The 27,429-nt window shown below is 30.4% G+C and overlaps 2 protein-coding genes across 16 annotated transcripts in view; one reads left to right on the top strand and one right to left on the bottom strand.

Moving 5' to 3' along the window:
- The first annotated feature begins 3,926 nt into the window (after positions 1-3,926).
- LOC143240627 (histone H3.3A) lies at positions 3,927-19,335 on the top strand. Of its 10 annotated transcripts, XM_076483375.1 has the most exons (5): positions 3,939-4,056; positions 9,541-9,640; positions 11,391-11,418; positions 13,321-13,616; positions 18,698-19,335. In XM_076483375.1, the coding sequence occupies exons 4-5, from the start codon at positions 13,335-13,337 to the stop codon at positions 18,824-18,826; spliced, it is 411 nt and encodes a 136-aa protein (XP_076339490.1). In that variant the 5' UTR covers positions 3,939-4,056; positions 9,541-9,640; positions 11,391-11,418; positions 13,321-13,334; the 3' UTR covers positions 18,827-19,335. The 10 variants fall into 10 exon arrangements, with proteins under 10 accessions (XP_076339493.1, XP_076339487.1, XP_076339490.1 ...); XM_076483370.1 differs by lacking the exon at positions 11,391-11,418 and having other exon boundaries at positions 9,541-9,655; XM_076483379.1 differs by lacking the exon at positions 11,391-11,418 and having other exon boundaries at positions 9,541-9,617.
- A 1,355-nt stretch (positions 19,336-20,690) lies between these two features.
- The window catches only part of LOC143240625 (rho GDP-dissociation inhibitor 1-like), a 28,741-nt gene continuing 22,002 nt past the window's right edge, over positions 20,691-27,429 (bottom strand). For all 6 annotated transcript variants that reach the window (XM_076483365.1, XM_076483369.1, XM_076483368.1 and 3 more), the window contains 2 exons: positions 27,117-27,257; positions 20,691-24,802 (listed from right to left, as the gene is read on the bottom strand). In XM_076483365.1, coding sequence (XP_076339480.1) covers positions 24,606-24,802; positions 27,117-27,257 — 338 coding nt within the window. In that variant the 3' untranslated portion in view covers positions 20,691-24,605. The remainder of the gene's footprint in view (positions 24,803-27,116; positions 27,258-27,429) is intronic.

Raw genomic sequence — 27,429 nt, forward strand, 5'->3', positions numbered from 1 at the left:
TCTGTAGTTCCAATCTACTAACAACAGTCCATCATGCAGCAAAAATATCACACAATAAAATGCAATAATGAAAAATAATTGAGTTTCAACTACACACAAGAAAAGGAAAAATAAAAGAAAACATTTCCAAGATTATCTACTCAATAAAAACTCAGATAAACTAGTATAGAAGCCAAACAAAACGTGGGCATCTTTCTTGATGACATATAAATGGTTAGTTGACTGATGGGGGGGACCAAGAACAAACAGAAAACATACCAACATTTTATATAAAGAATGACCTTATGAAACTTTAGCTGCTACTATCATAAACACACTGTTAACTTAGTTCAAGATCTTAGTGCGGTATTTCATAATTCTTAGACTTTGTAGGTCAATAACCATTCCTATTACTTATACTGACGGAAGATATGTACTAGCTTTTATTGATTTGTTTCTGTACTACATCTTGAAATAAATATAACCTCACTCCAGGAGAGAAGGATAAATAAACATTATCAAGCAAGTATAATTTACATTGAACAACTATTTAGAGAAATGATATTTGTTTAAGCTAAAGGACTGCTACAAGTTTACAACATTTCCAGAAATATTTTAGTTATTACACCAGTTACATACAAAAAACAGAAGAAATTTAGGAAAAAATAATTGAATGTACTTAAATAAAGACGCATTCTGCAATAGTTATGGAAATTCTAAGGGTGGTGTAGCAAAACTGAACAATGGTGGAACATTGAAAGACATTTTATTGCCTTAGATATAGATAGCTGTGAACATAAAAGTGAATTTGGGTGAAGTTATAAGAACTTATTGACTGAGGTCGGTTATTTATGAGTCTCATTATATTCTGAGAAAAACTTTTAATTTAAAAATATGAATATATCGATGTATGCACACGCTTCTATTTATGAATAACTACAGTTTTAATATTCTTATTAAAGGTAGATTATAAGCAAAAATTGATATTTTGCAAATAATTTATACTATAATGGAGTAGCATACAGGCTTACTAGGCCTTTTCTGTCTGTTTCGTTTTGTAAAATGAATTCTTAAAATTCACCTAAAAGTTTTCAAAATGTTCATAAATAAAAGTTTATGTAGGATTAAGATAAAATATTGGTCAAGGAAGTGGGTAACTGTCTTTTGCTTCAGTTACTCATTATTCTAGATTAGTTCTCTTTTGTATTAAGTACTTTTTCTTCTTTGAAAGTTGCTGTAAAATTACCACACTATATCAATAAGCATTGATCTTTTCCACTGGAGGACAAATGAAATTTTATTTTCAATTGGAATGAGCAACTATGACATCAGCAGTACACACACCCTGAGAAGAATAGCATTGTATAACTGTATATATAATGCTATGTTTTCTCAGTCTTACAGATTCTTTTAGAGAAATTAACAGATTTTTAAAAGCGTCCACCTCCAGTAAAGGCTCTGTCCTCCATTTACACACTTACTGGTTTTAAATGTGGTGTGTATTGAAGAAAGATTGTTTCACTGTATATTCATTTATTCAGTAATTTTCTTTATTCTAAATTGTGTAAAAACCAAGAGAATTCAATTTACTTCGGCATTTTTTAAAACCTATTGTTATCTTCCGGAATATACTCGATTAATCTGTAAAGTTGGACACAGTGGTTGGTTTTTAGTTTAAAATATAAAACTATAAAGGGATATGTCAGTAACTGAGCTGATCAATACTTAAAAAAATTATTACAAGAAATGATAGAATTAATGTTTTCAAAATTGTGAGGAACACTAACACTTCTCAGAGAAATTGCTTGATTTCTGAACGGTACGATTTTCAGCAATATTTACACATTACAGAGAAAAAATCTTTTGAAGTGAAATGTAGTTTTGTTTAAAATGCGAACTGTTATCTATTTACACTCTTGTGCAAATTAATTGAAACAAATGGTCATTTTACAATATTTTCAGCATGGCGGCCGGTGTAGGCTCGCTGGACCCGCTGATTTCCTTTAATAGTCATTTTTTCACACAGACGGCGTAATTAGCTGTGTTTTGCAGTACGGTCGATCTATTTTTGGGATATATGACGAAATTTTGAGGAATATTACGTCATTCGAAATTGCGTTACAAGGGCAAGGAGACCAATCAAAAAACAACTTCTTACCAACTCAATGAAGAAAAACGGTATCAATGAGGTCTGAAATACAAGAAGTAGACGCAAGAACAATGGAGGAAGGTGTTATTCAGTGACGAGACTCATTTCATCGTACAGGGTCAAATAAGTCTGCATGTTCGCAGATTTCCAGGTGAGAAACTTCGAGAATCTCACATCAATCAGTTCGTAAAACATCCCTTGAAAAAGATGTTTTGGGACTTTTTCAGCTACTATGGCGTCAGAGGCTTACATATCGTAGAAGGTATGATGCGAGGACAAGAGTACATCGAAGTTTTGCAGAGAATAGTCGTTCCAGAATTGAAAAAGAGATTTCCAGATGGATCTGGCATTTTTCAGCAAGATCTGGCTCCGTGCCACACATCGAAACTTATGAAGAATTTTATGACTGCAACGCGAACAAAGGTGCTGGACTGGCCTGGAAACTCTCCAGACTTAAACCCTATTGAAATTCTTTGGGCGATTTGTAAAGAAAGACTTCGGGAAAAAGACTGTACTACGAAAGATAAGCTAATTGAGGCCATAATTGAGGTATGGTACCGCGATTCAAAAATTAGTAAAGATTGCAGTCAACTCGTGGACTCGATGCCAAAGCGGATTAATGATCTTCTGAAAAATGAAGGCGGTCATATCATGTATTAATTTATGAGTAATTTTTGGATTCTCAGAAATAAAACGCAAAAAATTGAAAAAATCATAATTTTCCGTCTTATATATGCAAAAACGGCTCGTTTGGGTTGAGAAAATATTTTACGTAGAAGAGCGAACAACGTTTCGACCTTCTTCGGTCATCGTTGTTCGCTCTTCTACGTAAAATATTTTCTCAACCCAAACGAGCCGTTTTTGCATATATATTTCTCTACAAGTGGGTTTTCTCGACATCACTGAATTTTCCGTCTTGTTTCAATTAATTTGCACAACGGTGTATATTATATTTTTATTGGTTTGTTCTTGTTGATGCTTTGTCAATAAATGTATAAAATATTATAGATAAAGTAATACAAACCCTTCGGGTGCAACATTATAAAGCATAATTAGATATTATTATAGTTAATAAAAGTTTAGTGTAGGTTTTCTCATACAATGTCAAAATCTTATTGTAGATTGATAACTCTGTGAAGTAAATGGATTTTAAATATGTCCATGTTGGTTTTTCTTTCATATAACTTCATTTGCTTTCGATATCTAAATACTTACTGATTTATACAAAAAAATGTTTTATCCCTAACAACATATTTTCTCATTTTGTGTTCTTACATAGTAAAATATATTTTAAATAAAAGCCCAAAGATACAACTTGTAAGTGGATCGTTTATTTTTATTCAACTCCCTTTTTTAAAATAATGCTTCTACCATTCGTGTGGTCATAATCAAAAGACTGTTTATTTTGTAAAATGTTTCACAAAGTTAAATAAAAATAAACAATCAACTCAAAAACTGTATCTTTGACTTTTGCTTAAAGTGTACAATGAATTTCTTTCCTCACAATAAGTAAAATACATACTAATCAGTGATGTCGAGAAAACCCACTTGTAGAGAACCTGACGATGACTGAAGAAGGTCGAAACGTTGTTCACTCCTCTACATAAAAAATTTTCTCAACTCAAACGAGCCGTTTTTACATATATATGAAATACATACTTTTTTTTCCAAAAACTAAACCAGGTAGTTTTCTTTAATATTTATACAATCACCTATACATATCGTTTGAGGTAAAATACGCAACGTACAATAGTATTTTCTATAAACCTATACCTGAAATAGAAGCGTAAATCCAGGTGGCGTTCATAACAAAAAAGCTTAAGTTACACAAGTATACTCCATTACACAATTTTCAGACGAACGTTTTGTAGTAACAGAAAATTACAGAGAAGGTTTGTAATCAAAAATTTAAGGTTATAATTTTGAGGGTAAGTTTTGGTTTCATTGAAAGCATTTATCAAAATGTTATTTTTAAATTCATTAAGGATATATTTACGTTATAACATGCATAGTTTTCTGTCAACTAAAAATTGCTTTATGTTATTATAGTATTATTAAACACGTTCATTCTACACTATGGCAACCATGTACGCATGAACCTTGCTCACGTAGCCAGCTTACTGGCTACTGTAGAAGAAGTAAAGTAATATATTAACATGAATTCCCGTAGAAGCTGTTTGGTTAATGCTGATTAACATAAACTTAGAGTAAAAAAACAGAGTTGGAGAAATTTTGAAATATAAGCCTTGATTGATTTTTATCCCTGAACACATGTTTTTGTTTGTCGTAACTTCGAATAGTGGAACTTGTAACGCGTGGTAAACTTCTGACGTAATATCGCCATTCTTGATAGGGAAATCCTGATTGGCTGTAACAAGGACAAAGAACTGCTATAACACAGTTAACAATACAACTACAGTAATATTTACGTATGAAACTACATGCATACGGATACAGAAATTTTATATGTAATAATTTTAGAACTGTGTGTAACTTCGAAAAGTAAAATTATAAAGAATATCCTTTAATTTCCTATTTAAAACTTACAACAAGAGTGGACAACCTCAAGAAAAAATATTCGTTCACTCTTTCAATTTTTTATATTTCAATTTTTAAAAATATTAAAATAAAGGAAAGAAATGAAAAGTATTAATATAAACTATTGTTGTATTAAATTCACGGTGTATATTCATTAATTCTCGACCCGCTATTTTGTATTCACATATTAAGAGTGTGTATTAGGTGTAATTAAATCATTGTGAAGGCAAAACCAAAAGTAAAAGCCATTATTATTATTTACAAGTCTATTTGTTGTACATTCTAAATTATTTAATCCAAACAAATAATACAACAAACTCATTGACGTAGATAGATGTTTAAAAGACAAAAGACGGGATAAAAATATGGACAATGTAGAAAACTTAATAAAATATAATTGTATAACAACAGACAAAAAGTGCGAAGACAAAACAATTCATTGGAAAAATTAATATATAACTAAAGAAATCATCATTAATAAAAATATTAAGCTGTTTAAATCACAATTGTCAAAGCTATTTTACTATGTCGTCGACGTGTTCAGACCGTCAACCGATAGAATGAAAACAGACGAAACAATAAAAAAAACTGAAAAGAGAAACGTTTGAAGAGCACGTGGTACAGTCAATTTTCAATTAATTTCTTATTTGAATGAAACAAGGAGCACACACATATATATATAATAAAGAAAATATTTGTCATAAATATATAAAACAACATATATATTTGTTTAAATGTGTGTACTTTACACAGTGTTAATTCAAATATAACTAAAGGAATCTCTCTCTCTCGGTGTTTGGGTATGATATGTTCGTACCCTGGAGGGTCAGGTTCTCTTTGACCTCTTCCTCCTCCCCGTACTTATGTGGTCTTGCAGTATTTGATATTGATAGTTACTTAATTTTTGGGTCAGAGTCAACTGAATATTTCTCCGACCGTTTTCAGGGCAATGTCTGTGTATTGTTGGTGGCACTTTTTTATTTTTTAATTATATATATATATACATAATTTTTTATTATTTATTTATTTTTGTTCACTAAAGGAATGAAATTCCTTACCTTTGTTTTTTTGAATTTCGCGCAAAGCTACGCTAGGGCTATCTGCTTTAGCCATCCGTAATTTACCAGTGTAAGATTAGAGAGAAGGCAACTAGTCATTGTCACCCACTGCCGACTCTTGAGCGTCTCTTTATACACACTAATAATAGGATTGAATGTCACATTATAAAGTCCCCACGGCTGAAAGGGCAAGCATATTTGGTGTGACAAGGATTCGAACCTGCAACCGCACTTTAGGTGATTTAAAGAAAAATATCCGTGTTATTTCCAACACATCTTACGTTCAGTTTAATTACTCATGATATAAATTAAATCGATCTCGTTGCAAAGGGTAGGATGGTACAGTTGATAACATGTTTTACTACATACGATAAAATGCAATTTTCATTTTTCAGTGAAAAGATACAGTTGCCATACGGGATGAGACTGAATTAATTTGTTCCCTGAATAATCAAGTAGTCAGACTCAGATAAATGGTAGAGTTGCTGGAAATAAGTAGATTAAATAAAGACAAGAACTGTACTTCATTGTACTCTTTTTATACACACACACACACACACACACACACACATATTGAAATATGATTTTATGTTATATTTATCTTGAATATTTTAATAATCATTAAAACAGATTACAAGCAGAGCATCTTTCCAAGAAAATATTAGAAGTGCAAAGCTTCTGAAATTATTCTTTTGTGGATGTGGGATATTTGTCGAATAAACGGTATAACTCATTTTTAACACAATGCAATATATTGTATCATAAAATCAAATAGCTCTAAGAAGGCCTACAGTAATGTATTAAATAACAGGTTGAACAACCGACAAGTTTTTTATATTTTTTTACTTGGAGAAGGATGACGTTTCGAGCTAATGTTATTCATCAAATCACAGTTTAGCTAGCTGTAAATGTGTGTAATGTCACTGATGTCATACAGTTATTTTTCACTGTGTGATAGTAAGAACTAGTCACACATCTTTTTAAAAAAATTAAATATATTAATTTCAAAACAAAAGACCCCAAAAAGTGACATAAAAACATTTTTTAATCTGATTGTGAACTGTACGATCTGTCGAGTGTGTTTTTCTTATAGCAAAGCCACATCGGGCTATCTGCTGGGTTCACAGAAGGGAATCGAACCCCAAGATTTTAGCGTTTTAAGTTCGAAAACCCTTCCCAAGCGATGGACACGGCGTGACTATGGCGAAGCTCGAAACGTTGTTGTTCTTTAAATAAAAATGTAAAACACTTGATGATTGTTCAACATATTGTTTAATTTCGTTATTTTTGTCGTTCATGCGGTTTTAACTATGCAATCAAAAATGTGTACATAATTTTTTTGGTTATGTCACTTTAGGGACTTTTGTTTTGAGATTGATCTAATATGCTTTAAAAAGTTACATGAACATTACTTTCAAAACACAAAGTAAAAATTAATTGTACTGCATCATCGTGATATTAATAACTTGCGTTTATAGCTAAAATGGAATTCACAGGGAAAACTTATCTTTCTTTCTCATTATGGTAAATAAAACAAGGCAGTGGAACTTTTAACTACTACTATCTGAAACAATAACAGTTACGCATATGAGTGTAAAGTTTGTACAAACGGGATTGAGACAACCAAAATCCACCCAATCATAGTTTATCTTCTTTCGAATCACATGATAGAATTATGTTTTACCAGCCAATCCAACGGGGCGTACATAGCTCCAATAGCAAAGTAGCTTACAGTTTTATGTAGCCAATTAAAAGTTAAGTTTTATTATTCACAATATTTGTTCTCATTTTTTTTGATAGTGACAGAAATAATTGTGAGTGTTCAGAAAAAATAAAATAAACAGTAAATAAATAAAAACTAATTTTGATAACAGAGAGAGAGTAATTAGGCCTACGAAACTGTAAGTATAATAACTAAACAAGCGTGTATATTTTTAATTTTTTTCTCTTAGGAAAATGTTTTATGATGTAATCGTTTAATGTTATGTGTAAATGAAACTTGCGTTTAATTTTTAAGTTACTGTTTTAGTTCAGTTTCGAGGTAGTTACGGGTAGGATTATCTTAATGTCTCCGAAAGGACTTAACTGCCATTCGAAGTGTCAAGCAAACTGAATAACCATAATTAGGTTATAAGTTATTATTAATTTTGCTTAACTTGCGTGAAAGAAAAAGTGTAACTTAAGTTAAAATACACTCCCCATTATGTTGTTGGAAGAGACTAACTTTTTTTTTTTTTAACGTGGAACCCACTTTGACTTATGTTTAATACCAGTAGTAACACTAATAAAATAATAAAAATAATAATCTGATACACTGTGTTAAAACTTTTTAACTCATTCAAGCCATCTTTAAACTTTATTGTACCAACTTGGTTTAAATTTTTATTGAAGTTTACATTTGTGTAGACCTTATTCAGCTTCCGGAAAAGGAGAAACTAGGGTTAGTTTATTAACTTTATAAATTTAATAATCACTTTCTTATTGCATATGGGCCCGGCATGGCCTAGCGCGTAAGGCGTGCGACTCGTAATCCGAGGGTCGCGGGTTCGCGCCCGCGTCGCGCTAAACATGCTCGCCCTCCCAGCCGTGGGAGTGTATAATGTGACGGTCAATCCCACTATTCGTTGGTAAAAGAGTAGCCCAAGAGTTGGCGGTGGGTGGTGATGACTAGCTGCCTTCCCTCTAGTCTTACACTGCTAAATTAGGGACGGCTAGCACAGATAGCCTTGTGCGAAATTCCCAAACAAACCAAACCAAACCAAACCTTATTGCATATGAGCTGTGATATGTTAGGCTGTTGTATTCAAGTTATTGAGTAATGTTAGGCATTAAATATTTTATTATTGTTACTGTTAGAATAATATTTACTAACAATAACATACAAAGTGATGTTGAATGATGTAAATAAAATTGATATAAATTACAGCCCACCAACTAAATCTGTTATCTAGTTCAAAACAAGACAGTTGTTCAAGTAATTAAAAATATAGATAGTATTTCAGCTAGTAATAATGCTAATCATATCTTAGCTGACCAAGTGAGCCAGGTGGTGGTAATGTGCAAAAGGCTTTGTCAACTCTGGATATAGGAGAAATTGTGTGGTGAATGTGTTATTTCATTTTTTAATTTCATAAATTATAATTACGTGGGAATGACCATAGGTAATTACTTAATTCATAATGTTAATAAAATGATTGTTGTAGTTCTTAGCATCTTTACCCAGATTATTTGTGTTAATTAGCAAAGAAAAAGTTTATCGTGTTTGGCATTGAATATATTTAAAGAAATCATTAGCTATTGATTTCTTGCACTTAATTCATATTTTAAGAGCTGAAAACTAAATAGAACAAAAAGATTTTATCCATTTTGTTTTTTGTATTTATGTTCATTAACAGGGATTGAAATATTACTTCCTTGCATTCAAGTTAATGAGAACTTGTTTTTAAACAAAGTTTTAAAAATTATTTTAATGAACTGTTTTAGCAGAAAGCACTGCTAAAGATATTGTAACCATAACCTTATTTTATCTTCAGTGTAATCTTAACCTTTTTTTCTCGGCAATTCCACAATAACAGGATTACAATTCACAACAGTTTTTGGAATTCATTTACAGATCCTGAAGCTTAGTTTGTGCCTTAAAGAATAACTTGAGTAGGTTGTGGAAGTACAACACTTTCTTATAATACATTGTTATGTTGATAAAAAGATTTTAACAGAGGGATGATATGATTGATTTTATTTTGGGAATGAAGTTGGGTAGAAAATTTAAAACTTGGTTTGTAACAGATGTCATAACATTCTTTCTGAATCTTGTAGTCAACTGAAGCTGGTGGCTGGGATTACAAGATAGACATGGATGGTGGCTAATTCATGGAAAGAAGTTTGGTCTAGATGTACACACTGTTTCTTTAAACTTGGAAAGTATAGTTTGGTAACAAAATTACCTGTTTGAATATATTTGTGAATAACACATTGAATATCACCTCAAAATACTTGTTCTTATACCTGTTATTACACTTGGAGAACTGTAGTTTTCTATTCTGATGTGACTTCAAGCCTAGTACTAGTGTGTGACAAAGAAAACAGTTAGTGTTCATGTACTTAGGCCAGTTCAACTCCATCAGAAAAAACAGTTCTCAAACTAATGTCCATCTATGGTTCAGTAAGTACCTTAATTACACAGGGTATGCCAAGAGGAACTACATCATCATTGTCAGGCCACACATACTTACTAAATTCTGTACTTTTCCAGAACTTGATGCTCTGAGTTTTAATAAGCTGGCCAAGAAATATCTTAGCATTCTTCTGGACAGAATATCTGACAGTTAACTGGTGCACATTGAGATCTTTAAGAAAAGTTTCTGGTTTGTTGTCAAGGTTGGATGTAATATTTCTTTTTGGTGTGTGATCATGTTCACCATCATCATTTGTGCCTTTGAAATGATGTCTTGGGAAAGGAGAATTTGCATGGTGTTGCATATTCATGACAAATGATGCAACCATAGTGACTGTGCCTGAATATTTTCGCATTTCTCTTGGCAGCAACCACAGTAAATTCTTCGTGTTGTTACCTTCACATTGCCAGACATCACTTCTGAGGAGACCATTCTTTTTATGGTTACTTCATGTCATCTACTGAATCTATGCTATGAAAAGTGGTAAAGAAATTCCACTCTTGTATTTCTGTTTAACAGTATAATTCTTGAGAGAAGGGGTTCTGTTTGAACTGATTTGATGGATCATCAGAAAATGTTGTGTGAGACAAACTTGTGCACATACAATTTGCCTTAAGGAGCATGGCACAAATCATTTTTGAAAATAGGAAAAACACTGTTGCTGCCCTCTATTACATACATTGAAGTTAAACTAAAATAGTCCCCCCCCCACTGACACAGCAGTATGTCTATGGAATTACACTACTAGAAACCAGGTTTCAATACCTGTGGTGGGCAAAGCACAGATGGGTCATTGTGTAGCTTTGTGCTTAATTCAGAACAAACAAAAAACAAAATATTTGCCTAAACTAAAATACCTTAATTATCAGTAGTGTTCTCTGTTGTCACAATTGTTAATTATATTTTATTGCATTTAGTTCACACAGCAAGAGAAAACTGTGTAATTCTGTTACCAAGATATATGAAAATAAACACCACCCAAGACAAAGTATGAAATTTACAGTATAATTACATCTTTCATATCAGTTTTAAGGTTTGTGAACTCAAGTAATAAGCAAAAATGGAGTAACTTGAATTGGAGGGAATGGTTTTTTTCAGTGGAAGCTTTTTTTCCCTTCTTCCTTATGCTAAAAGTGCACTTCAGTAGAAGTGCTATTTTTCAAGTAAATAAACCAAAAGCAATAAAAAATTTGGAACCAAATTGCACACTTGTTTTACATCAACATTTTAGTAAAATATGAAGTGTGAACTAATTATGAAAGTTCATGAAAGATTGATGAATAAACTTAAAAAATTATAGAAAAGCAACCAAATAGCTGTGTCTAAGAAAACAAAGTATATCAGTAAGCCTAATTGGTTAGTTATATGCTCATCATATGGTTTACCTGATTATGTTTGTGCAGATGGTTTGCATTACTTTATAATTTTGTTAGATTTGTACATGGATGTGATGATCTGTATTTGACTTTGGTTGTTTCTGTTTGTTTTTAAGAGGGAAAACCTGGCTCAGCCATTACTGGTAGGCCTTCTTTATCCTTGATTGTTCATTTTTGTTTGTTCTTTACTTTTGGATTTTGATATAAATGAATAATCTATGGTATATTGTGTCTTTTTACCCAGTTCTTAAATTTCCTGACCAAGCTCATAACATTGTAACAGTATATTGCACTTTCTGGTGTAATTTGACAATAACCATCATATTTTTGCAGCCACATTTTTGTGTGTGCATCTTGACAATAAAAGTAAGGTTATTGCTGTTTGGAAAGCAAGAAACTGGATTTGTGTTCTGTGATGATGAAAAACCCACTTGAAATAAAAATGTATTCTCAAGATGGCTGGTATGGATATTAAAACTAATTAAAGTGAAATACAGAACGTTTCAACCTTTTTAAGTCATCTTCAGGTTAACAGAGAGAGATTAATGTTGAAATGTTCTGTATTTTATTTTAATTAAAGTTTTAATACCCATACCAGCTATTTTGAGAATACAAATTTGTTTGTGTTATTTTCTCATTGTTTTTGCTGAGTTTTAATTTTTTTACTTTTCATTAGAATTTTGGCCTTGCAATATGTTAAGAAATTATTTAAAAGGTCATTTAAAGTTAAATTATGCCATTATTTTCTTATATTAGGGGTTCCCAAAAATATATAGTTTCTGGACATAAAAGCAGTGAATGTGAAATTCCAGTTTTGAATATATGAATCTCATATAAACAAAATACTAATTATTATACAACAAATAGGAAACATCTACAGTACTAATACATGCCAAATTTTCATAACTTTTTTCGATACAACCGTACTCTCTCTTGTTAATCAGCTCTAAAAACATTGTGATGATCACTAAACCTCTCCTCCATCAGTTGGCAGTGACCAGCAAGAAAATGTTAAAAGCCAAAAATGGTGATACATCAGAGAGTAGTTCTCTTCAAGCTGTACTTTGGTTTGGGCCATTTGATTAAACCCAGAAGCATTTATTAGTTGAAACACATTTAACCATTAAACTTATAGAAACAGAGCTGTACAATAAGTATATAATACATAAACTGATATGTAGATACATCTGCTTAAATCAAACTGACAGCATGTCAGAAAATAATGAATGAGAAATGTAGAGAGACAGTACATTGGCAAGGCAACAAGTTGTTTTGCTTCATTGAGTGTGGCTAGAGGAATAGAATATGTGCTAACATAGTTTGAAGAAAAAAACTAGATACACTGATGATAAAATCTATGAAAACTTTAATTTTACACAATTTGCTGCAATATTCTATGAGAAAAGTAGTATGAACATGTGTATCATGATATGACAGATAGAACAGGTAGAAATTATTGCTGGTATATATATATTTGTCAGTCATGGTATTTTAAGTTTACAATCAGTGTGATTACAAAAATCTATGCTATGCTTTCATAGTTTATATTTCATTATTAATGTTTGGTTATTGACAAATTTAATTTCTTTTAACCATATAATATTAATTCACATGCATGAGTTTGGAACTGGGACAACATTTTATCTTGCTTTGACATGGGTGTTACACAGTATTGGTTATAAGGTAAATCAATTCATTGTCATTTTGTTTTCATTGTTACAATGGGAACATTGGTTAACAGGTAAAATTTTAAACTTTTCTTTTCATTCATTATTAAAAACACAATTGAACTTGCATTGTAAATATATTAATTTGTGACATGGAATCCAATGGTGGTGTTTGAATTTTTTTTATTATTTTAATAACCATTGAAACACTACTTATATTTCTATTGGGTAGTACCTTAAGAAATATCTCCATGATTGAGACTTGCTATTAAGAAGTATTTATATGTATACTGTTTTTACTTATTTTTTAGTAACAATAAAACATTGAGTTACAAGTGTTTATTTGATAAAACTTACCTATATACTTTGTTTTCATAGCGATTTGATTAAAAATGGCACGTACCAAGCAAACTGCTCGAAAATCTACTGGAGGCAAGGCTCCTCGTAAACAACTGGCAACAAAGGCTGCTCGAAAGAGTGCCCCTTCAACAGGTGGAGTTAAAAAACCTCATCGTTATAGGCCTGGAACTGTGGCTTTGAGAGAAATCAGGCGTTACCAGAAGTCTACCGAGTTGCTGATAAGAAAACTACCATTTCAGCGCTTAGTGAGAGAAATAGCACAGGATTTCAAGACTGATCTGAGATTTCAGAGTGCAGCCATTGGTGCACTTCAAGTAAGGAAGTTATTGCAAACTTGAAAATATTGATACAGTATTAAATAGTTACTACTATTTGATTTTTGGAATTAAATAATAATTTCAATGATATACACAACTGGTGTGGCAAGGAAATCTACAAGAATTATATTTGGCTTAAGCCATTTAAATTGTAAGGAAAGGTTTTCAGACTATAAATCTGATACTGTGACAAACTTTAATATAATTATTCCCTATTTTACACATTTTTATAATTTACAGTTGGAACAAGCTACTTACTATATGCAAAAAAGTAAAATCAACCTATACCAGGATTGTTTGTTTTTTTTAACACTAGCACTAAGCTTGTTTAAAATATGGACAGGTAGATTGTTTTTTTTGTTTGTTTGTTTTTTTCAATTTCCACAGTCACCTAAAACATAACAAACCATGAATACAAATTATTATCAATATTTATTCTATGAAGATAATTACAGAAATCTCAAATTCTTTTGCAACACTTACTCAGAGATGCCAACCATTATGATTTGAGCGTAATCATTACGATTTTGGTGTATACATTACGACTATAAGCTCATACAAACAAATATTATGGCTTGTTGCAACTCCCAAATTATTATATATTATATAGGCCTATACAATACAGTGATAAATTGTTCACCCAGGGCTTGAAAGGGGTGAAAAGAAAATTTCTAGTGAGATACAAATAAATTTTGATAATAAATAAAAGACATAGTCCAAATGGTTACTTGCGATAATCATGTTTCTGCTTGAAATAATAAAAAAATATTTGTATTTCCGACACCTACCAATAGTTTGAGTGCGGTGCTTCTCCATACTGGGTACGTGGGAGAATCCATAGTTACATCATCGGTGTTTCTCAGCCAATCAGTGCTCGTGTAGATGGTTATTTCTCGTTTTATAAGCGACATAGAAACACCAATGTGATCGTTCACAAGATGGAAAAAAAGAGGCCTTGTTCACCAGATTGTCTTGTTTCTGGCAAATCATTATGCTCAGTCATTTGAAATAGTTGGCATCTCTGCTTACTGGTTGATATTAATCTAGATTGACAAAGTTAAATTTACTGTTGGTGACAGTTTTACAGGGTTTTTTTCCATTTCATCATTCTCCAAGTAAATCTGCATGTACTTTCCTCTACATGGATAAGTTTCCAGTTGGAATTAATTTGTTTCTGATCCTAATAATCAGTTTGTAACATTGTTTGAAGATGGACGTGCAGAACAAATTTGTGTTTACCTAATGATGTATGCCCATCAGTAGTAAATTCTTCCCAGCTTGGTCATGTATTTATTAGTATACTGTGAAAGGATCTAGAGAGAATATAAGCTATGTTGTCAAACTTCAAAGCATTGGTGAATTAGCAATGAGATGTTGGTCGGTAATTAGTTGATGCCTTTCCATATCGTGTACTATACAAATTTTCAAGAAAAATATGGAGATAAAAAATTTTAGTACACAGATTTTGGTAGATAGGTTGGTATATCAGTAGAAATTGGTAAAAATAAAAAAAATGTTTAGGTCATATTCTCAAACTATTATTGAGATGGTTGGTCAGGTTACAGCAAACAGAAATATTAGCCTGCCCTATTAATGAGTATAGTTTAATTGCATATGCTTTTTATGCATTCTTGTTTGTAAAGATTTTTATGTATTTAATCATTTGGGTACCCTTGCTGTCAACAATATTTATGGTTTTAATCCCAGTAAATATCTTACAAGGCATGACCAGTTTAAAAGATTTAGGTTAACCCAAAATAATATATTAAACTAACATTGCAAAACAACCTTTGCAATAAAAGTAAATAAATTGCAAAAGTAATAAAATGAGATATGAAAAACATTATAATCAACACTGTTAGTGAAAGTAACAAAGAAATAGAAGATACTTTACTTGGGAAACATGAACATTAATTGTTAGCTTAAAAGTAGCACTGATCCTTAAAGAGTGCTCCTTAATATTTCAAAAATCATATTTTGCTTAAATTGAAAGTTTGACCTTTCCTACATAAATAACTCATTTTTGTCTTAAAATAATTAGCCTGTAATAAGTTAATACAAATAAAAGTCTAGTTTGATTTTAGTGATGTTGCCAGATGGAAAAAACCATTGGAAGGAAAGGGGTGGTTCAGATAAAGTTATAGATTCCTTCCAGTTTTGGTATGGAAAACCAACAAGATGTATCAGAGGAGATCTACAGGGGATTAATGATGGTATTTTGACAATAAACTATCTCAAAATCTTCTCTGACTTGAATCCACAGCACCATCTTTCTCTGTAGAGAGTGTAAAGTTAGTGCAATTATTGTAAGGTAGAAGCACAGGAGGAACTTGAGAACTTCTTTTATAATAGGCATACCACAGCACCAGCTGTAACGAACAGCATCAGATTAATATTTGACATACTTCCTAAGTCATCTTTTCTTCAAAAGTGTTTGGACTACATTATCCAAAATTGTATCAAGTCATTGAATCATATGATCTGAAGAGGATGCTTCAAGTGTTTGTTTGCTGGCAACAAAACCATTTGTTGGTCTGCTTCTGATGCTGTGTGCACTGTCAATGAAGGCATTGCATACAAAATAAATTCTTCAAGCAATGAAAATGACCACAGGACCATGCAAAAAAAAAATGTATAGAGAAAACTGACTTAGAAAGGGAAAAAGGAGTAAAAAGGGTTTCCTTTTAGAAAGGAAGGCAAGGATGCATATCTTGCAGAAATGTGAAAAAGGGGTTTGAGGAAGCTGCTACCAAAAAAGGAGGAGGTGTTTTGTTTTAGGGTGATATTAAATGATAAAATGAAACTAAGAGGGCTTCTAGTGTCTACAGTGGGATTAAGATATTTGAAATGTGGTAAATGCACACATTTACTAAAGTTTACTGATATTCAAGTGCAGAAAAACCTGTAACAGCTGTTTTTTCAAAACTGAGTTTTCATTGGTTTCACCAACTTATTAGTATGGTAACTTGACCATTATAGCGAGTATCAGCATGTGAAATTTATCACTTGTTGATATTACACTCTTCCATTGCATGAATATTTTTTTAAATTCAAAAATCTTTACCGTTTATCTTGCTGTGAGTGTAATGTGATTATCACTAACAAAGGCATTAATTAAAATAATTGCTTATAGCTGATTAACATAGCACAAAATTTAGGGCTTTTTAATTAAGCTGTAAAGATATTCACAAAGAGCATATGTATCAGTATTCACACTTTTATCATTCTTAAGTAAAGTTATGGTATTAAAACTGTTTGTTATATATTTCTTTATCCTTGCCACACTAATTATGCACATGGCATATATATATATGACTGAAAGTGTACTTTCAGAGATTGCGACATTACAGTTTGTGCTTAACTTTGAAGGTTATAAGAAATGTTGAACAGCATTTCCTCAGTGTGTATATTTGCCCTGTTTTGAGGGTCATTGCAATTTTAAAGCACTTTTGCAAATTTAATTTTCTTTCAAAATTGTGAGATCAGTATAATTATGCAAGTTGAAAATTCACTAAACAGTTGTGTCAATATAATGGAATGGGCTGTAGAAGAATTTTAAACCTGCATGCTCATAAAATTGAAAAAAAAAAAAGCTCCATTGACAGCAGTAATCAGTTTCAAATCAAATAACAGAATATTGTCAAAGTAGTAGAATTAAAATAAATGTGCTGGTATTTTCTTAAAAGACAAAATTGTTGTAGGCAAAAACCAGAACTGTACCTAAATGGAATTTTTCTAAATACTTTCACATCAGCAATTTCTTGGTTTAACATATGATTCAGTATTAAGTTTGAAACAATACATATATAATCAAATTATAAATGAAGTATAGCAATGAGAAAACTATGCAAGAGTGCTGTTGTGTAAAAATATAATTAAAATTTATATCTAGTAAGAAACATGCAATTTCAACATGTGTATATGTTTTGCACCAATAAATATATCAAAGCTACAAAGAAGACAGAATTCCAGATAAGCAAATTTTTAGTTCATGTGTAACTGTAAAAGTATATAACCAATTCCCAACAGACTCCCAAGAATGCTCACATAATTACTTTAATAAAAATCTTTATAAGAATGATTTATTAACACATACAAATTGCTATATTGTACATGGTAATGGTAGTACAAAGTATCTCTTGCCATTCGATATGTATCATGAGAAAGTCCAGCTGCACTAGAAAATGGTCACTTTATTAATTAAATTATCATAGTGTATTAAATAGTGTTATGTGTCGTGTTCATAAAGTAATTAAGTGAAAAAAATTAACTATGCATGGAACTATTTGCACATTTTACTTGAGTAAAATTTTCAACCAACAATAAATGCTACAGTGTAATATAAGTGGACATGGCCTTGAAAAGAAGAAATGTATGTCAGTTTCATACATGTTGATGTAGCATTTTGGGTTTTATACTTCAAAACAGTTAAGAGGGGGGGAGAGAAGTTTGGATTAATCTGACACTTCCCAGTTGCAGTAAAGTGATCAAGTTCTGACTCAGGTGGTGGAAGAAAAAAATATACTGTAATTGTCTTTTAAAAACTAGTACATCAGGAGATAAAAAATAGTAAAATATAATGACAACTCCTCATGAAAGTTTGGATAGGAAATAAGGTGTTTGTCAAAGCAACATATCTTTTTTTTAACACAAGTTTAAATGTTGCATTGAAATTTATTAGAACAAAAGTGCAGAATTTTTAGACTCTTGTGGGTGATTGTGAAGAAGTATTAGAATTAGAAACATGGAATATGTACATTAATATTTCTGTCTTTTATGAAAAAAAAATAACACAAACTATCAAAGCATTTCTTCAAGGAACCAAAATCATGTATGTATATATTTACTAGTCAGTAACCCATATTCATTTGTAGTTATGATTTGACTACTAAGTGAACACAAAGTATGGTATTTTGTAATTGAGCCCCTGTAAGTTAATGCAGTTATTTGTATTGAAGTTCTTTTTTAAATATAGTTCTTTTCCAGGTAATAGAAACTCACTGTAACCTTTAAAATATTTTTCTCCATTGACATAACCTGAATAAGTCTGCAAGCTTTTTTTTAAAATTTTGTTGCAGGAAGCTAGTGAAGCATATCTTGTAGGTCTCTTTGAGGATACAAACCTGTGTGCTATCCATGCAAAACGTGTCACTATCATGCCAAAAGACATCCAGTTGGCAAGACGAATTCGAGGAGAGCGTGCATAAACACTCTTGTCTGCAGTATTATATGAGCACATCCACCTTTTATCATCTGATTTTTAATCATATATCCATGAAACTTTTTTATAAACAGAAATTGACATCATTGAAACCAAATCATTTTGTAACTTGCTGATTTTTAAGTTATTTTACTGCTCAAGCAGGTAAGGTGGCACTCTGGGATCATTTTTTTGTTTCTTATTTTGTTATATTCATCCTTTAGAACTATGTTGTCAAGATTATAATATTGTGTGTTTATCTTGCTTGTAGGCAACTTCTATTATGTGAAGTAAAAAAAAAAATTGTGTGTAGATTGTGTTATGTGTTCAAATTACCTGTCTGTATACTGTATAGAGTTCAAAAGATTAATAAGATAAAGCAGATACTTTCACTGCCAGAATCATAGGTACAATCCTCAAGGCACAACTTGTTTTAATTTGATATAGAATTAGAGGACATATGACAGTTTCATGTTTGGTATGTTTTAACAGTTCAATAAATATTGTTTGACATTCCATTAGTTAACTGTCATTCTTGTTATATAGCATTATACTCCCAAATGATGACTGAGTAAGAATTAAGCATTTTATGTTCTTGTAATTTCTGTTAAAGAACAATTGGAAAATACTGTTATATCATATCATCTACCATTCTTTGGCTTGTTAGAGCTTTCATTAAAACATTCATTGTCTAAATGTCCATACAAACTTGTGAAAATACATGCCTCTTAAAAAAAAGAAAAGAAAAAAGTAGATATCTCAGATGTCCAATATTAAAACTATGGTTTAGTCCTTTAGTATTTTCTCAACAATGTTAATCCAAGAGCAGTAGATGCTCAGCCCTTTTGGCATAGTTCTTAAATTTATTATATAAGTTAGTTTAGATGTATATATAGGATATTTATTAATAGCATAAGAGTGATAAGATGATTATTTCTATTCATATCTTACTTGCTGGATTAGTTAGATTATCATGTAAAACAGTTCAGTATCTTTGTGTCTATTGCTACAGGTAAGAGCAAGTTTGATATTAAATTAGAAGACATATAAAAATACAGTTGTAATATGTACATGTGGAAGTTTGTATTGGGTTGAGGAATAATTCGTGAGCATTTTTTTCAAGTTAAAAAAATATATTCACAAATGAAACGCTTTTGCAAAATATTTCATGTCATTTGGTAGATAATTTTGTGCTCTAATAGATGGTGTGTTTGATTTTCATATGTCTTTAATTTTTGCTTTCATTTTCAGCTCATTAAATGGAATGTCAAGTGGACAAAATCGAGCATTTTCGAGACCATCTGCTTTTTGCATTTAATTTCTTGCAATTTTGTTTACAACAATGCATACTATATACCTAGGTATTACATGAAATAAAGTATCATAATAAATGTTTTGGGTGTAATGTGTTCATGCATTGAAGTATTGTATAGTCTTGCATGTAATGCTTGAATGAAATTATTTAAAAATGCTCACGAATTATTCCTCAACCTCATACAACTCTGTTGAGCATTCTTTTTGATGAATTAGCCTGCAATAAAAGGTTTGTTTTTTTGTTTTGTGAGTATTCATACAAATTGTCTTGGAACAAGCCTTGCTGCATTTTATTTGATCAATAAAAGTAATGCTCACTGTTGTGCATTTTGCTGTGGTTATATCTTTGTATGGAGAGAATTTAAAATTAAAACTTTTTTTTTTTACTCAAAGTGTCATACAGATAAGTAACAAAGTGATGGAAAGATAATAAAATTAATGGAAGATTAGAGAGTTAAAGAGAGACAAAGTAGGTTTGTTGTGGAAAACGTATTTGATCAATAGCTGTCTGAAAGGCAAGGTGATGAGTAGAAAAAAAATTAAAAATGACTACAGTGTTAGTTTGTTCAAACTTTATTTTCTTGGAGTCACAAGAAATTGGCAAAAGCATGAAAATACCTTACAGTTGGACTTGTATTAAAAGTGCATACATAGGCAAAGAAAATATTAGTAGTAACTGTTTTGAGGCAGTTGGTTAGATCATATCACTTTGTGTTAGATGAGAAAAGGACATTTATAAGTTTATTGATAGTTCTTAATAAAAGTAATATAGTTTTTCAATATTCATTATAAAAAAACACCTCAAAACTACAACTAAATATTGAATGTTAAGGTATCAATTTACAAGAAATCCATTTATCAACCATCTCAATGAAATATCAAACATTAAATATGCAATTACAGAAGCACTGCAAGAAATAATTTTGATATTAGTAACTAATTTTCAAATTAAAATATCAAAACACATTAAGAGTACTGCCATGTGGTCTTATTACCTCACCATTTTATTGTAAACACGTTTAATAGTGTCCTACACCAGTAAGTCTAACATGATTTCATATTTAAAATTGTAGAGAGAACTTGAAAAATTATTCATACAAATCTTATTAAAAGTAATTGCATCATTTTATGCATCCTATCTTTCAGTAATATTTATGGAGCTTTTTAAACTTCTGTAAAGACAGTTTGAACATGATATGCATGTTTGTTAAAAATAAATTGTACATTTTAGTAAAATGCAATCAAATGTTGATAGAAAATGGATATATCCCATTATCAAATGAGTAATAATATTAAAATAGCTAGTGGGACATTAAAAACAACTGTTAATATAAGGTTCATCATTTCATTCATTCAAAAAATCATCAAACAATAGGAAAAGGGGGAATGACTTTGGTATTAAAAACTTCTATTTTATGTTGCTGAGCTCAATTATATTCAAGTACCTACAAAGGAGAAGACAATTCCACCTCCAATTCATAATTTGTTATCCCTATATTAAAATACAGACAATCCTGACCGATTTGATTAAATACGTTCGACTGTTAGTGTTGGATATTTATTGTAATCAACAGCAACAATTCTTGATCAATTCTACAATGAACTTAATGGTAATATTTGTTAGCAGTTTTATTCAAACTTTTCTTAATAGTCTGAAAATAAGATTGTTCTAGATGTTCAGAATATGTATTAATTTCCATGAAATAAGTGTCATTGAATTTATTGTTCAGAAATTTGCATGTCAGAAGATATAAATATGATATTCTTGATTATAGCTAGTTTATAAGCAGTAAATTGGTCTGATTTACTGGCATTTCTCTTGAGTAGAAATGTTAATAAAGGTGCAACCATTAAATTGGATTGAAAAATAGATTACTTTGAATAACTATATTAAAGTTAATACTATTAAGTTTCTAACTAATTATAAGGAAGCTGTATTTTAGAAATGGTAACCCATGTTTTCTTCTCAAACTACAATTCTTAGTGTCAGATGTTGATTCTGTTGCTCTTGGTATATTGTGAAACTTGCATCCATATTAAGATTAATTTTAGTACATTTGTTATTGAAGATTTGCTTTGTTTATTAATTTAATGTCTCAGATGTTTAACATTTTGTAGAAGTGATAGATAAATAGCATAAGTAGTTAATACTAAAGAACTGCGAGTATCAAGCTGCACTTAAAGGTGAGATTGGTACACTGAACATTATTATACAAGTAACTGGAAATGCTTTAAAAGAATTCTTTCCTTTGTGAAATGTTTGATTTCTATGATATTATGGTGGTACCATTCCATTCTGAACAAACACAAATGCAACTTAACATGGTGAATGAACATAATTTTTGAAAACTAAGATTTTTCGTTAAGTCCTACTTTAAAATGTAAATTTTATGCAGTTATAGTTTATGAACAGTAGTTTTTCTTGAATTATAAAACATTAGATTAAACTGAAAGGAGATATTCACAACATCATTCATTTTACTATGTTAAGAATTGGTTTGAAGTTCTATACACATATAATTGCTTAGTTCATTACAATAATCAAAATACTTTTTGCCTCACTCTACTGACTTTTAGTTACAATGGTGTTTGAAGGAAAAAGCTACAACTACAGTATACTGATCTGTGCAAGTGATACCACTGATATCAATATTAAGCTACCACAATGTTGAACACATACATTGCAACAGATATATTTAAAAAGACTTTTATATTATGTAAAGGATACTCTAAGATTATTAGGTATATTTCACTGTTCAATTTGAACTAAAGAAAGCTTGAGATGACAAATTGGGAACACAAACTATTGCACAGATAATACTAGCTTTCCACATTATAAATTTTAATCAGGGCAAAGTATCATAACAGTTTAAAATGATGCATACACCATAGTTTGACATGAGGAGAGCTCAATAGGAAAATAACCTGTTTTTTGTATCAGTGAGAAACTGTGATTAAACTTTGAACAATTATGATCAACACTAACTACAAGTCAAATCATGTTTAGAAAATTTCTGAGTAAGAAAAGGTTAACTTTAACCTGTCATTTAAAGCTGTAAGTCTAACTGTCTAAAATCAACAGAAAGAGAATACTGTAAAAATTTAGTAAAAAATATGTAGGAGTCGATATTAAGATGCTACAAATGTACAATTTACCTTAATGACTAGTTATGGTAATGGATGGAATGTGTAAACACAAGACTACTAGCACTAGGTATAAAAAATAAACAAATCAGAAAATATTTACATTAACTTCACTTTCATTCTTTACTATGAAAATTAAAAGAATTCATTGGTTCAACTTCCTATAAACAAATAGTGAAAACCTCTACACTTGGAAGTTAAAATATTATTTGCAGGAAAAATAGTTCAATGCAACAAAACTAATTGCATTGATATATGTAACAAATTGATCAAAATATTATCTCTGCCACAAACAATAAATCTAACAGAAAGCATTGCATGATGAAAATGCATAATTTTATGGTAACACTTTCAGAACTACATTCACTTCATCTATATCTCAGATCTATTTATGAAAAACTACATTTGTGATTCATTAAGAACATGAGAGGATAATGCAACACTAACCATGTTACTGGTTAAATATTCTTAATGACATTGAAAACATGAACCTTATAAATCAGGTGCTTAAATATTTTACTATTAAATACTTAGATATGAAAGTCCAGCTTACATATGATATTGACACCTGTCCAAGTTCAAATGCTTTCTGAATATTATCCACCTCAGTTAACTTTCACATCATGTATATCTGATCCCTCATTTGAAGGATATCACTACTAATAATTGAGCACACAGAAAGCATAAAAATGCACAACTAAACAGCAATAGTATTAATGATAGCAATTCTGTTTTTCTTTGAAGGTATGTGTGTTTGGTATAGAGCATCAATTACTATGTTGATAATGGAACACTATTGATAAAGGTTAAAAAAATACAGAAAACTATATTTTATTAAAACATATGTACTTTTTAAAACAAAAGTTTATCTTCTTAATATTATAGTATTAATAAATTTAAACATTTAAATCAAAGAGTAACTTGATTTACCATCACACAACTGAAAGTAATTTCCACTAAATATAAAACATTTTCATTGATGTGGTAGTTCCTATTATATAAGTACTGCATCTTTTGTTTTTATGTTGATTGGAGAAAAATAAGGTTTAATGATATAGTCACTTTTCACTTAAACCAAGCCATTTTTTAATGGGAATGTTTATAAATGAATATATATTTTTCAGCTAAAAAAAAATATATATATATATATAAAATCAGGCAAATACTTAAAAGCCATCCTATTGTGACATACACATAATGAGTAGTTACAAAATACATAATGTGTCAAATGGAAATACCAAACAATGAAACCATTTTCTAGCTGTCAATGTTTAAGCCTGGGTTATGCAACTTTATAAAAATTATATAAGATAATATAATTCCTTCATTTATTCCCAATCTTTTCGAATCTCAAAACACCATTCCCATTTTAGATGTTCATTTTTATCATCATCAGTGAAAAGGGACTTTACTGTGTATTTTCCTCTTGCTGGGATCCCAGATGGCATCTCTTCAGGTTTTGTGATAAAAGACTGAATCTCCAGTTTTGGACCATAGCTACCAACCATGTGGGATGTCTTTTCAACTACATATATAAGAGTTTTATTAAATATAAAGATATAAAGCTGACTTTTCAAAACCAAAACTTTTTATTGTGTAACATTAAAAATGTGTGAAATGGTAAAATCGTAAAAATTAGAATAAAATAAATTGTAAATTGACAACCAACATTTAAAACTACGTATCACAAGAGAACTAGGAATCTAATGTACATGTATCTATTTAATCTAAACGTATTAAAGCATTTCATACTTGTATAAAAAGCATCCAATTACCTAGAACATCTGATAATGTTTTTATTTTTTGTGAAGGTAATGAAACATTTATTAGTATATGAAACAGTGAATGCTTTGTTGTCATTTTCTTACTTGGGTTTTAGTTACTAGACATTTTTATTTTGAAACAAAAACTAGCAATAGTAAATTTTTGATAGTCATTTGATATACGTGAAGAGAAATAATTTAAATGTATAATTTAGTGTCAACTTTTATAGTCAGTGCTACATCAGTATTATGGAAGTTATAAAGGGTCACATTTACAGCTCTATAACCAATGAAAACTACTAATGTTTTAAAGGAAGGAAACATTTTGTAACCACAGTATTTCAAAAAGTTTTAATCTATATTAAATGACATTGCAATAAAAACTATCATACACCTCTTTTACAAAGCCACATCTGTTTTTTTTTTTGTAACCAAAATGTATTTTGGAAAGTTGGCTCTTGTTTTAACTCATCAAAAGTACTATGAAGTGTGTTATTATGCCTAGTCAGATATTACATTTTTAATAATTTTAAAACAGCTTGATTTGCTATGCATATTACATTAGTTATTGTTCTAATAATTAAATCTTGCATTAATAGAGATTTATATTTTAAGTACTGTACAAAGACTTGAAAATTCAATCACATGTAATATATGTACACACAAGAAAGAACTATTCTGGTTCAGGAATTATTGGCCTTAGTAACCAACTACAGCAAGGAACAATTTGTTTAAAAAATGTAGCATACCAGCAGTTGCTACACAAAATAACTGCATAGCAGTTACAAAAAAATTGCATACCACTGGAACAACAAAATGGCTAACAAGTTTACTTGGGTATATGCAATTCAGAAAATAAACACTATACTGAATTATTCAAATCTTAGATATATATTCAAAAGATTATTTTCTGCAAAAACTTTTAACATAATGCTTAGTATTCCTGTGAATTCTGAATCCTGAAGATGCTAATGTACAATGACTTTCATCACTAGGTCTACTAACACATTCTATGTTTCTATCCATAAAAGAAACCTGAATTTTCTTAAGATTAAAAAAAAAGTTGTAATCTATGTTAAACTCCTCAAATTGAAAATATGATTTTCATTCAACAATATTATCAGCAAACTGATCATTACTTGTCTTGATGAGGTGTAATAAGAAAAGTGTAAAAATTACAGATACTTTTAAAAATCTGGGATTAAGGTTGCACTTATGCTGTAATAAAAATTATATCAGTTTGTGTTATGCAGGAATAGACCTGAAATGCAAATAGGGTTGATTTAATCACACTGTGATGCAATACCTGACAAATTATTCATGGAGTCAATTGTCTACTAAATTCAGGGCTATGTTTACCTTTTGATATATTTCTATTCAACATCTTATATAACTGGATGATTATGAGCAGCCCTTGTCATTTTATCACTGACTGTTTCACATTGGTTATTCTATGGAAACAACAGGGTCATTGAACTTTCCTTTGTCAGTCTGTTGTCTTTTTAAATACAGTGAACAAGTTGTACCGTATTTGTTCAGTATCCATATCTTTCTCTCCATCAAACATAACCACTGACTCCTTATCCGTCTTTCTCCACATACATTTCATAAGATCATATGATTTATGAGTTAATGAATTGCAGCCAGATAAACAGCAACAACAAAAGACAAAACTTAGGCATAAGCCAAAAAAAGTAGCCCCACTTTCTCCTCAATTCATGCACTTAATGAACAAAAGTATTTCGGTTGCCTAGTGGAAGTGAACACAAACTATGGAATTTGAAACATGCTTTTGCACTTAATTTCAATGCAACTCTTTAGATGTCTATTTCTATGTCATAAAAATTGTCAGAAGCACTCATAAAAAGGTTTTAGTAGTAGTATAGCACACAATATGCACACAGTTATTAACATAATCTAAAGATATATTTATATTATATATAAATATTAAATATAATATTTATATTTTTAGATTATGCATACATAATCTAAAGATATTTATATGCATCAGCTTAATGAAAGTTATTACACCTTACAAGAAAGTTTGCAAGATATTTTCATACAGCTAAATCTCACCCAGAACATCATGTCTCATAATCCTTTGTACATATTTTAATCCAGTCACAATTTCTCGTTGTACATAAAAGTTGATTTGGATCCTGTACTGTATTCCTTCTTTTACAATAAATATTCTTTTATTTAAATTTCCCAAGTCACCTAGAGACAGATAAACAGAAATAAGATTAATCTCTTGTGATAACCAAAAATACATGCTTCCACATAAAGTCGCACCATACTAGGACAACTTCAAAAAGTTTAAATTATCAAAACGTAGGCACCAAAGTATTGAAGAACTACTAATATTAATTCAGATTTTAGGAGGTGATGA

This window comes from Tachypleus tridentatus, chromosome 13, assembly GCF_004210375.1.
Source record: "Tachypleus tridentatus isolate NWPU-2018 chromosome 13, ASM421037v1, whole genome shotgun sequence".
Lineage (NCBI taxonomy): Eukaryota > Metazoa > Arthropoda > Merostomata > Xiphosura > Limulidae > Tachypleus > Tachypleus tridentatus.

Bases quoted from the DNA above. Each gene is read 5' to 3' on its own strand.
- LOC143240627 (XM_076483378.1), top strand. From the start codon at position 13,335: ATGGCACGTACCAAGCAAACTGCTCGAAAATCTACTGGAGGCAAGGCT. The intron at 13,617-18,697 runs GTAAGGAAGTTA...ATTTTGTTGCAG, and splicing joins CAGCCATTGGTGCACTTCAA to GAAGCTAGTGAAGCATATCT.